Here is a 13,029-nt window from a genome sequence, read left to right as displayed (position 1 = left end):
ATAATGCAATGTTTTTGCTTTCACTGTTGTACTGTATGCACTGTTGCATAAACACCCTGAAGGTTTTATACTTCTTTTTATAAATAGTGATACTTGTCAGAATTTTTATAAATGGAAACAATTAATTGCAAAGAGAAATAATGTTAAAAGAAATGTAAAATAAACAGTGTTTTTAAAACTAATGTTTAAATGCTTTAAAATAAAGAACAACAAAGGCACTGGAATCATAGGCAACACTAAATGACTGTTCTGGCCATGCACTGATTCTCTGTATCACACAATTAAAAGGGCTGTTAGGTTTTTATAGATCAAACGTTACGTAAACTTTCAACAAGACTTGCTTTGTCAGGATGTAAACTCATCATTCAGCTCTCCTTGTAGTTTTCATGTCAACTGCAGGAAAAACTATCTGATATGCAAAAAACAGATCTTCATTTCTTGAAAATGAAACAAATTTTCAGAGATGTGTGCAGAGCTGAAAACAAAGAGCCAAAAGAGAAACCAGAAAATAGAGATGGAATGTAACAAAGTAAGAAACCAATGGAAGGCAGCATGAGAAATCTAAGTGATAGATAAACGAACAAAAACAAGAGTACCAATTTAAAACAACAGGATTTGTGGAGGTAGAAAGCAAGTTACACATTCATTACAGGCACAAAAGAAACAAAGTGTTTGAGCCATGGAAAAAATTAGGAGGATCACTACATAATTACACATTCATGTCATCTAACCATCTTCCCATTACAGAGCAAAAGAAAAAAAAATAATTTGGGAAGTCGATCCAAAACATGACCTGAAGGAACTACCTCCACAGAATGTCCCAGAAAGCCCTGCCCGCTTGGAGAAGTCTAGTGAAGAGCAGTGGACTGCTGCTGCTGTGGCACATGCAACCTCCCAGGACAGACAGAGGCTGCACAACAGTTTGGGTTAATAACAGAGGCAGCCTCAAAGAAAGGAAAAGGAAAGGAAAGCAAGCATCAGCCTCACTAAAGAGCAGAACTGCTTCACATGCAATACTTAACATATGGAATAAACAGTACTGAGGCAACACAAGGGAACAATTAGTCTAAACGGTTTTGTCTTGGACAAATACCAGAAGAGAAGAATCCTGAGGAAGACACTAACTAATTCAGGGGAGGGAAGGGGCCTCGATAGCTTTTCTGGCCTCCCTCTGTCCTTACGTGCCCTGCATTTATATTTGAACACCTGCAATACCCAGAATATAGGCTATTTAAGGTCAGGAAAATATTGCAGTAGTGCAGCTGCCTCAAGCAAGTAGTGCTTGACATCACTAAACCACACAGAAGAGCACAGCCCTTTCATTGGCTTCAACAGCAAATATCTGCAAGCAGAATTGTTTTGCTCTATTTGTACAGGTTTTTCCACTGCACTGTGGTGTCTGCAACTACAGTACTAACAGAGTTTTGTCCACTGAAATTGTTAAACAGCTGAAGTTTCTTCTCCACGTATTTTTAGTGGCCCCTGACCAGAAACCAGCTCAAAGAATTTAGTTTTAAAATCCAACTAAAAAGAACCTATATTTTCATCATCTAAATTTTCAGTGCTTGCCAAATTAAATTTGTCTTTGTCCATGGATTATTTGACACGTACTGCATGAACTTACCAAATATCACACATGAGATCTCTCATTTAAATTCTGTAATATTCTTTGTTGACACACAAGTATGTTTTTCCAAACTATACATAAAAAGAGTCCCATTCATTAACACAATGGCCAAATGATTTGTTGCCTATAGTCTGCACTTTGATTCAAACATAGCTGAAATTTAGTATAGTTAGAGGATGCCTATGGCAGGTTCAAAATTGAACAAATCCCGGTGATTTTTTAAGGGGATTTAAGTCCCTATGAAAGAAGTTCACAATATTCTTGAAGGGGAAACTGTTATCTAGGAAAAGACTATTCAACAAAAAAGTCTCACCCTTAATAATGTCTTTTATACATTTTCTCTAGGTAGGTCCAGTGTGCAAGTGCTGAAAAGGAGCTGGGGATTCAGCTAACATTCACATCAGCCAAGCAGCTTGCAGTAGTTAAGTAGTGGGACGGACTGTGACTGTCTCATATGCCTTAAATAAAATAAGCAATACAATGAATCATTGTATTCATTCTTGACAATAATTAGGGAAAAGGAAACCCCCAGAAATTCTACAGTCACATTTCAAAAATCAGCCATGATTTATTTTGGGAAAATGGCATCTTCCTACACTTGATAGTTAAGGAGGAATTAGTGTTCCTTTCAAGAAGACGTCAAGTTTAAAATGCCACTGATTATTTGCAGGAAAGATGAGAGGCAGAAAGCAAAGGAAATTGAGAGTTGGTACCCAGTAGTACTGTGGGGTCAAGAAGTTTATGGGAAAAAGGCAAGTTGGCAGGGGAACCAGCCCTTCTGGTAATGTCAAAGAGTGCACTACAATCCTTTATCACCCATTGGGACCAAGACCCCTCTCCTTATATTCTCTCTCCTGCCCATCAGATTCTCTACAATCCTCAATTTCTCTACCATATTCCTCAATTCATGCTCCCTGTACTGTCACATTCCCTCCTGGAACATCAGTAACAGGAATGGGGTTCCTAGGAGGTACTACCAGCTCTCCCCAATGGGGGGATGGGGGTCAGAGGGAGAAGACAACAGACGATCAAAACTGAGGTCTCTCACATACAACTTAATTCTGTGTTTCACACTTGTCAGGGATTGCATCTGAAAATTCTTAACTTTTCACTTTCCATTGGTCAGAGATTTGTACCAATTGAATGTGGCCATCTGGAAGCAAGCATTAAATAGTCACTGAATTTTTGTTAATTGTTTCAAATAATAAAATAGAAAAAGTCTCAAGACAGAACACTCATGTGCAGATCACAATCAGAATGAAGTTCTCTGATAACAAATTATTTAATCACCATATTCAAAAAGCAAATCACATATCCCAAATATGCAAAAATCAACTTCAAGAAAGCATACTTTGTTAAGATACCACATTCTGCAGTGGTGGGTTTGCATTTACATCAAGAACTGGGAAAAATACCCACGCAACAACAAAAGTGGGTTCAAAGTGTACTCTAGGATATCTGAGTCTTCATAACTGTTGAATAAATGTGCCTTTCCATACCCACTGCATTTTCTGCCAAGATTCTAATTAACTCATTTAACTACTGTTTGACAGTTTTGGTAATTACCCAGTTAGAATGAAAACAGAGGAACAACTAAATCTCAGCTCTGATCTGAAAGAAAAACCTTCCATGACCTGCTTGTGCCACTTGCCATCCTTAGCCAGCAGTCCTGGCTAACCAAGGAGCTCCCAGTTGACTGGACATCAGCAAATGTATTGACCATCAATAAGAAGGATCAGAAAAAGGATCTGGGCAACTACAGGCCCATTAGGCCTTTTGCTGGGGAAGGTCACAGAGCAGATTATTTTGAGTTTCACCACATGGCACGTGCAGGACAATCAGGGGATCAGGCACAACCAGCATGGGTTTATGAAAGGTGGTCCTGCTTGACCAGCTTGGTCTCCATCTGTGACAAGGTGACCTACTTAGTGGATGAAGAAAAGGCTGCAGATGTTGTCATTGACAAGCCTTTGACATAATTTCCTACCAAATTCTTCTGGAGGTGCTGGAAGCCCATGTCTTGGACAGGTGCACTCTTCACTAGGTAAAAATCTGTCTGGATGGCCAGGCCTAGAGAGTGGTGGTGAATGGAGTTAATCCAGCTGGTGGCTGGCCACTAGTGGTGTTCCCCAGGGCTCAGAACTGGGGCCAGTCCAGTATAAAATCTTTACTGTTGATCTGGACAAAGGGATCAAGTTCCCCCTGTTTCAGTTTTCAGATGACACCAAGTTGGGTGAGAGTGCTGATCTGCTAGAGGGCAGGAAGGGTCTGCAGGGGGATCTGGACAGACCAGATCAGTGGGCTGAGGCCAGTATGAGGTTCAATAAAGTGAAATGCTGGGTCCTCCACTTGGGTCACAACAACCTCTTGCAACACTAGAGACTTGGGGAACTGTATCTGAAAAGCTGTCCAGTGGAAAAGGACTTTGGTATGCTGGTCAACAGCAGCTGAACATGACCCAGTGTGTGTTCAGTGGCGAAAAAAGCCAATGACATCCTGGTCTGTATCAGGAATAGTGTGGCCAGCAGAAGCACGGCAGTGACTGGCCCTCTGTACTCAGCATTGGTGAGGCCACACCTTGAGTGCTGTGTCTAGTTTTGAGACACTTACTACAAGAAGAACGTTGAGGTGCTAGAGTGTGTCCAGAGAAGAGCAATGGAGCTGGTGAAGATTCTGGAGCACAAGTCCTATGAGGAGAAGCTGATAGAGCTGAAGTGCTTTAGCTTAGAGAGAAGGAGGCTCAGAAGGGACCTTATTTTGCTCTCCAGCTACCTGAAAGCAGGATACAGCCAGGTGGAAGTTGGCCTCTTCTCACAAATAACAAGTGATAGGAGAAGAGGAAATGGACTCAAGTTCCACCAGGGTAAGTTTAGATTGGTTATTAGGGAAATTTTCTTCACCTAAAGGATTGCCAAGCACTGGAACAGGCTGCCTAGACAAGTGGTGTAGTTGCCACCCCTGATGATATTTAAAAGATGTGTAGATGTGGTACTTAGGGACATGGTGGACTTGGCGGTGTTGAGTTTACATTTGAACGTGATGATCTCAAAGGTATTTTTCAACCTAAATGATTCCATGATTACATTTACTGATAAATTTCCAGAAGCCTCAAACTTGTCGTATAATTTTAAAATTTGATGCTGTCAGTAACTTTGAAGCACTTTTCCTCTTCAAGAGTAATTTAACTCCAAAGAGGCAGTCTTTGGAATTAAGTCTGTTTAATAACAGAGAAACTACTGCTTCAACTGTGATTTTCCCAGCAACTTTGTATCTAACTGTTGCCTTTTTTTAAAGCAGAATTAACACTAGTATGTTGTCAATGAAAGGAAAAATAAATTGGCCCAGAAAAACTCCAAATTCCCCTACATATAAATTTCACCTAAACCTGATTTTTCCATTCCATTTTGAAGAAACACCTAGTCATGAATTGTTTAGGTGAAAATTTAACCCCAGTTAACAGACCCTCCTGCTTGCTCTATTACTGCCGTACTAAATGCCAGACAATAAAAAGATGACACCTGCTTTAAATTTCCTTCGTCAGTCTAATTAATGTTACGGAAAACATTTCAAGGAGTTCAAACTGTCCCTGTCATTGGTCCAAAGTTCTTTAGAACAAAAGATCCTACATAAAACCCTCCAAAATATTCCTATTAATTCTTAGGTACAAAAAAAATCCAGTCACCTGTGACAGACACAGTTCAATACCAACATGGATTGCTTCTGTTCAGTAGGCTTCCTTTCCCCTACAGAAACATTACAGGAAATGAAGACGAAACCTTCTTTGTGTGCTCTAATGTTTTAGGAAAATATCCAAGAAAGGTACTTCAGTACTGCACAAGGAATGTCTGAATGGCAATAAAAATACCCTCCAACCCTCTAAACTCTAAGAACAACAGAGGCAGTAGAAAAGACAAAAATGTCTGTATGTATCAAAAAAAAAAAAAGTAAGATTTTTTTGTGAAACTGAAATGAATTTCAGTATCAAAATAAACACAATCCAAGGAAGAAATTTAAAAAATAACCCCTATTGCAGATAGAGAGGAAGATTTCAAGAATACTATGTAGTGACGTAGCTAGTAACAAAGATGACAGCAACTTTCAATACTCTTGCCAGTATTAGTTTTACTAATTAACAGTGCTTTTAACAATCTCACAGTACAAAAATACAAGTCCAAACATATGGGTAACAGTAAAGAATCAAGAACATCTTAATGAATAATAATGTCTGATGTCCCCCAAAAAATTACTTTGTTCCCTTTTTCCTTCATTATCACTCTTTGTAGGTGGATAAACATGCCTAGAAGCAGTGATACCACAATAAAATCCTGAGGAAGATATTTCAGTCGAGTACAGCTTTGTAACGATACTTAGAAATACCTGTGTTAAAACATGGATTATTACAATGCAAGGTGGCATACTCATTGCACATGACAGCTAACATGACACTGAATTGGATGTTCAATTAGGGTAGCCCGAAATATGTGCACAACTGAAAAAACGCAACAACTAAATGAAGAGATTAGAGCTAAAGGAATCAGATGGGTTTAAAATTTGTGAAATTTCTGTAGACCATTCTACCCTCGTCAGAAGTATGCAAAGGGAGTTGAAGAAGGCTGTGTTGAAACACATTTTCATTTTCTTATGTGATCTTTTACTAATGAATTTTTATATATGTGTATTTCAGCCATACAAGAAAATACCTTAAGTGATGAAGTGCTTGATATATCATGTAAAAATACGCCCTCCACCATCACATTACAGAACTTTAAACATACAGGCTGACACTCAGAGACTGAAAAAACCTCCAGAAAACACAAACCTTTCCCAATACTCAGCTCTAAGTTTTGCTCTGAGATTTGGGGGAACACTGAGCCCTGGATTGGCACAAAAGGCATGTCAGACCAAAAACTGTCCTGTACCTCCTTATATAGAGAAACCAGTATCTCATTACTAGCAACAAAATCGGTCCTGCTGAACTGCCTCAAGAATTTCGTATCTCAACAAATAGGTCTAATTGCTTAGTCTCTTAACTGACTTAAAAATCTCACTAACTGAGCCATTTAAAGACAGCATTAACATATCCAGCATTAAACCACCATTTAGATGATGGACACATAATCTTAGCTCTCCTACAACTATTTCCAGTAATTGCTCTGTAGCAGCTTCAGAGGGGAAAAAAAAAACCAAAAAAAAGAAAAAAAAAAAACAAAACAAAACAATCAGTACAGTTGAATATCTGGAATAGAAGTACAAGTCAATCTGCTTTGACTACCAGTCCCAGTCCGTCCTGATCTATTCTGAAGCTGTCAACACACCATCAAAAGTTGTTAGCAGCAAAATGGATAATTTTCTGGACAAAAGAAGACTACAAAGCATAGCTAGATTGGCAATCAAGTTATGGTACTGGCTACAGTTTCTGAAGACTTGGCTGACAAGGGCATGGCACACACAGCAGGTAGTAAATATGTCTGATGCACTGGCCAGGCACTGACCAAACAAAGCTTAATGGAACAGGAAGCACTGCAAAGCAACAGTCCTGCTTCCTATGTCTGCAAAGACGTTCTGGGACTTGAAGCTATGGACTGCCGTGGATGACTACTAACAATTCTACTGAAATAATCAACTCACAAGAATAATCACATTTTAGTTTGCCAAATTGAAGATCTTCTGACTTCTACAAAGCAGGCATATAAAAAGGCCTAAGCACAACCATTCATTTAGGACTGTATATTCATAATCTGTCTGAAACAGCAGGTTTCTACTGGTAGCAGCATGGCATACCAACTTCAAAGGTGAAGACCTTCACAGCTCCCCTCTGTCTCAAACATAGCAAGAGGCAGTACTCAGCAGCAAGTGGGTAATATTTTATGGTTTTCCTCTTCCAACTTCCAGCAGAAAGCACAGGTAACAGACAGGAAACACCTCAAAGCAAACACATTTCATTTTCTCTTCAGTTTTTTCTTTTATCAGTAAAAAACATACAGGAACATTCAAAGCCTAAGAGTTCAGATCAGGTTCTTGTTATTCTCCCCTGCTTGTATGAGAAGGTTAAATGCAGTCACTGAATTCTGCATACCACTCTCAGTCACGAAGAACCCTCTGGCACAGCTCCCAGACCAGTAAAAAATGACCATTTCAGTCCCCAAAGCATGGAGCCTGATCCATTTAAGCAAAACAAGTTCTACTGACAGCTGGTTTTCTTAGCATATTCATGTCTGTGTATTTATCAGAGAAAAGCCATCCAGGACAATATTGTTTATTTCAGGATTATTTCTGTGAACACAGGGAACACAGCATTCACTGAGCTACAGTGTTTCTACCCTAATATAGTTTTTTGTTAAAATGTGAACCAAGATGAACCCATTTTTATGTACTTTAGCATGGATGACTCATGAAGGAGAAAAAAAATTACAAACATTTAATTTTTTTCTCTGAACAAAAAACTCCAAAATCTTCTGATCCACATTCATGTGTAGAATGCTGACACAAACTTTTAAGCATTAAAATAGAAATCAGCTGTTCAATCCTGGACTGATTCTTTGGATTTAGGGTCTAATGACTTTTAATAAATGGGAAACAAAGATATGACGGGCAGTTTTATTACAAATGTCATCCCATACAAGTATCTAGTATACTTTCACTAGAAAGGCAATTTTGAACAACAAGATGCCTTCTACCAAGGAGTTTAGAGCCACTATGAATAACTCATGGAAATGCATCAGAGACATAAAGGGTAAATATCCCAGCAGGTCCTTATCATGCCCTGGAGCATGGCTGAGCCTACTTAGCTCTGCTGTATAACCCTCTTCCCAAAGCAAAGCAGCTCAGAGCAGAGGATGGAGAGCATCCTGAGACAAGTCCCCCACCCTGAGGTGGGAAGAAGGGAAGGATGAGTTGGGGACACACTCATGGATGCTGACAAGCACCAGTCTCTCAAGTTGTGTGGTCGGTCTGTGTGGTTTCTCAGCTTACCACTTCCTACAGAAGTGTGCAGAAACTGTTTTCTATGATACTACAGTAAAGATGGTAGTTTTCAAAAACATCTCATAAATATCCAATGTTTCATTTTAAGTCAACCTAATTTTGAAAAAATTGAAAGTAACTGTTATTGGCATCTATTTATTCATGTAATGCAACAAAAAGTCAGAGGAATTCTTAAAATTATTGAATGTAAGATTTCAAATTAAGGACATATTAAAAGTTGCTTTAATGTGTTTTGAAAAAATAGTATCGAAATGAACTTTTCAAATTAGCATGTTTTAATGAAAGAATTAAACCAGGTATTGTTATAAATAGTTATTGATGAGATGTTTATAAATTAATACAAGAACTTCTCATCCCTAAATATAGGGTTGGTTGGTTGATTGCAAGAAATGCACTTGACACTTGCAGCCAGATGTCACACCATGAAAGTCAATAAAGCACCGGTACTGACTTGAATGATCCACAACTCTTCTCTACTTCATTTCTACCTGCTGTTTCAATATGTGAACCTTTTCAAGCCAACTAGTGTACTAACATCTTCACCCCAAACCATAAAAGGCAGACATTTCCCTGATTTTGGAAATCTCTCTTCCGAAGTATATGACAAAGAGCAGTCAAAGTCTTAGTAGTATTATGCCTACTGTCCATTAAAAAAAAAATAAAGCAAATGTGTTTTTAAAAAACCCTTCAAAGCAAAAAACCTATATTCACATTTCTAGGACTCAAATTTGCTGACAGGATCTGTGGGTATATATCATTTTTAGAAAGGGCAATGTGGGAATGCATGCTTATATGGCAGAGCACAAGAGCAATGAAACCTCTTGGGAAAGCAGGAGATAACTCACTTTAAACAAACAGACCCTTTTCCTCTTATTGCTCTACAAACCTGAAATGTTATTTCATATGTCAGGAAAATGCTATTCCTGTTTGCTCTATTCTTCCTAAAGTGAATATATTTCAGTATTAGCAAAATAATTGTGGGAATTTGGTATTTTTCACTTTCTGTTGAGTTCTTGGGAATTTTATGTTGGGAACTATCAACTACTACTTGGTACACCTCAAAATCTGCTGCATAGAAAAAATACACTGGTAGTTTGCTTACATGGCTTTTGCAGAGCCAATTACTGTGAGCAGCAGGAAAGATCTTTATAAGAAGAACACAATTCAAATGTAACATGCCATGGCCTCAAGTCACTAAACTAATCCTGAGGGTTTCTTGAGGCTTTTTGTACTTTTGGCAAAAAGTATAAAGAAGTACACATTGTTGCTTCAATTCCCAAACACTGAGAAGTATCTAGTCTGTCAGTCCCTGCTAAACACAGCAGAGACTGGTTTTGGGAAAGAACAAGAGAGAACTGTATGTTTGCTATTAAAGCACAATTATACAAATGCTGGAAACATACCCAATACATTTTTTCATGGCACATAAGAAGTAGCCAGCAGCATAAAGGGAGGTGCAACAGCTTACAAGCGAGTAATTATGCATTATCAGAACCTAGATACTGTGATGAAAATGTTACAAATGCAGAAAGACAGATTGACTTAGATGAGTAAAGTATCTCAACTTCAACACACAGATAATGTGACAAGGTGTGGCACAGAACTCCAAGGCTTACTGGCATGATTTTAACATGACTATCAGCTATAAATGACAAAAGCCATAAATACATCAGAATGTCAGACACATACCAATACCACTCAAGTATCTTTCTGCTGTATCGTTCTACATCACACATCTAAAATCGGATGCTCTTTAGGGCACTGAGAAAATGCAAGACTTTTAGGAAGACAAAGACTTCCTTTGTGTCACTATTCTGCTAGGCATCAAGAGGTTAATATCTTTCTAAAGATACTGCTAAAAGTGGAAAAATATGCAATGTATTCATTAGCTCATGGATGATTTAGACAGATATACCTGGGTGGTCTGAAACATACTTAACCATCAACATGCGACTACGGCTGGAAATACAATGGAAACTAATAGTAGCCCATTTGCTTTTAAGAGTTCAGAAAAAGAATCCTTTGGAACATAGAAGGATAATTACATATTTGACTACAATTATTCCCTCAACTGATACTGACAAAAAGGAATTAATTAATGAAAAATATGAAAATGTGAAAGCTACTAAATACATTATCTGTGTATTTGCACATGCACATGCAATCTACGTTTTCTTAAAGTTTCTCAGAAGTCTTATGTCTAAGTCAAATTCTGGTTTTTATTTTCTAAACTGCACCCAAGAGTTTATCCAGATCAATATTCTGCGGATCAAAATGTCAAGATACCATGTTTCTTCACTCACACAGACTTTATCTCCAAGTTATTATAAAGCTGTGGTAGTCAGTATTTCTCATCTTTCCTCTACACAGAAGAGTCATCACTAGTTCAGAGGAAATCAACTACCCTATTAGCAAAAATAACAACACATCATTGAAACCATGCTAGACCAGCTTGAATGTGGTATACCTGAGAGGTCTAACAGTTATTTTTTTTTAAGCATTACAAGACAGATACTGAAGACAAGAGGAAGCATTAAAACATTCTCAATTTCAAAAAAAGGAATAAATTCAATGAAAGAAGATTGATTTTTAGTCCTCAGTCTTCCATTTTAGTAAAAATCTGTTTCTCAGCAGATTTGCCAAGTGGTAAACAGATCAGTAAGGTTCAATGCCCTTAAAATTAAATATTCAGATATTCTCCCGAAAAAAGCAATTTACTAAAGAAGCAAATTCCAAAAGCATCACTAACCAAGCCTTTTAACTTCTACAATAGTTTATTCAAATGCACTATGTTCATACAGAGAACTTACCTTCCCTCCCCCCCCCCCCCAAAAAAAAATTAGATTCCCCTCGACAAAAGCTATCACTATGCTGTACCATAGAAGGCATTCAAAATGTACTGCCATGGCAAAGTACAAGCACGGTTTTCAGAGACTGTGATGCTACAAGACTATCACATGCAAACAGAACTAGCTGAGAGAAGATCTGTCATTTCTCCAACACACATACACACATATACTCGCAGCAACCACTATAGCTTTAAGTAATTTAAAGCAAGGGTATGTTATCATCTACTATGTTATCACATGTATCAGGAAAAAACTGAAAAGTTCCAAAATGAAATAGAATAAACATTCCAGAAAAAAACTCTCACTCACTGTTCAATACGTGGGGAGAGGAACAGCTTAGGAAAAACCTGAGTAGCTTCTGTGTCCTCAAAACTAACGGAGAGAAGTGCAACATCTTCTCCAGGGTCTTCATTCACATCCTGTGAGTAAAAAAGCATATAAACATAAAAATATATAAAACATATAAAAGCAAGATAAAATGGTAAATAACAAACTGAATATTTAAAATCTTACAGATAAGAACTAATAAGTCAAATATTAATTTATTTAGGAGATGCTTAAGTGAGAAATCTAAATAGTAACCCTTGTAAAACAGGTTGCAAATTTATTCTTTCCTACTATATTGGCACTTTAAAGGTATTTTGGTCTGCTTAATTTCCTCTAATGTATCAAAATAAAATTACTGAGTTATGAGTTATGAAGTACTGTAGCTCTTCTTCAATTTGGTGAACTATAAATTTCAGTAAAGATACAGATTTCATTTTTAGGAATTCCTAGTTCGATACCAGATGCAAATGCCAAAGAATTTTTTTAGACGTTGTAATATTACTGAGTTATGACCACACATTCTGTATTTGTAATTTTTTGAAGTAGTTTATGGTTCAAACTTTTCAGTGTATTGTAGTCAACTCCTGTTGTGGATGAAAAACATTTTTGCAATTAGAAACTGATATTTAGATGTCACTGCCTCCCAGTTTCCTGCAAATTAAACTGATGCATTACATTCAGCAAAGACTGCAGACTCCGGGAAAATACAGTAGGAAAAAAAAAAAAAAGCATGCATGCTAAATACAAGTTAATGTATTCACAGTTGAGGCTTTCTTTATATCAGAACAATCAGTTACAGCTTTGGGATCATCTAGAACAAACTGTTTCTGGTTAGGACCTCTAATTCATAAATCACATACAGTACAAACAAGTGTATTTCTGTCACGCACAACTTCTCTTGACCTCTAGTTAGAAAGTAATGAGTTAGCAGTACAGTCACCTTCACTGACAGCAAATAATACAGTGCCACTTTCTGCTCACAAATAAATCTTTCAACATGTTTGTTCATATGTATGTAGAAACTTGTTAAGATGCCTTTGTTTTTATCCATTTTGGAAAAATAGGAGAGGAAATAAGATATGTGCTCAAAGAAGGACCAACATGGTATAGAGTGCTCTGGTATGCTCTGTCCTACAGGCAGCTGTGAGGAAGGAACAGGCAAACCACTTAAAATATTCTTAGGAGGCCCTGCCCTATGTGGGGAGAAAAAAAAGTTAAGCGAGCTTTGAGTGGTTTCAGGAA

At 37.7% G+C, this 13,029-nt stretch overlaps 1 protein-coding gene across 3 annotated transcripts in view; it reads right to left on the bottom strand.

Moving 5' to 3' along the window:
* The window catches only part of BABAM2 (BRISC and BRCA1 A complex member 2), a 167,150-nt gene that overhangs the window by 65,151 nt on the left and 88,970 nt on the right, over nucleotides 1-13,029 (bottom strand). For all 3 annotated transcript variants that reach the window (XM_088052735.1, XM_014261371.2, XM_005532806.3), the window contains one exon: nucleotides 11,770-11,879. In XM_088052735.1, coding sequence (XP_087908861.1) covers nucleotides 11,770-11,879 — 110 coding nt within the window. The remainder of the gene's footprint in view (nucleotides 1-11,769; nucleotides 11,880-13,029) is intronic.

Source organism: Pseudopodoces humilis, chromosome 3 (assembly GCF_049639895.1).
Source record: "Pseudopodoces humilis isolate 2021_Gansu_Grassland_sample_001 chromosome 3, ASM4963989v1, whole genome shotgun sequence".
NCBI lineage: Eukaryota > Metazoa > Chordata > Aves > Passeriformes > Paridae > Pseudopodoces > Pseudopodoces humilis.
Note: the sequence above shows the minus strand (reverse complement) of the source record. Positions and strands in the feature narration are given on the sequence as shown.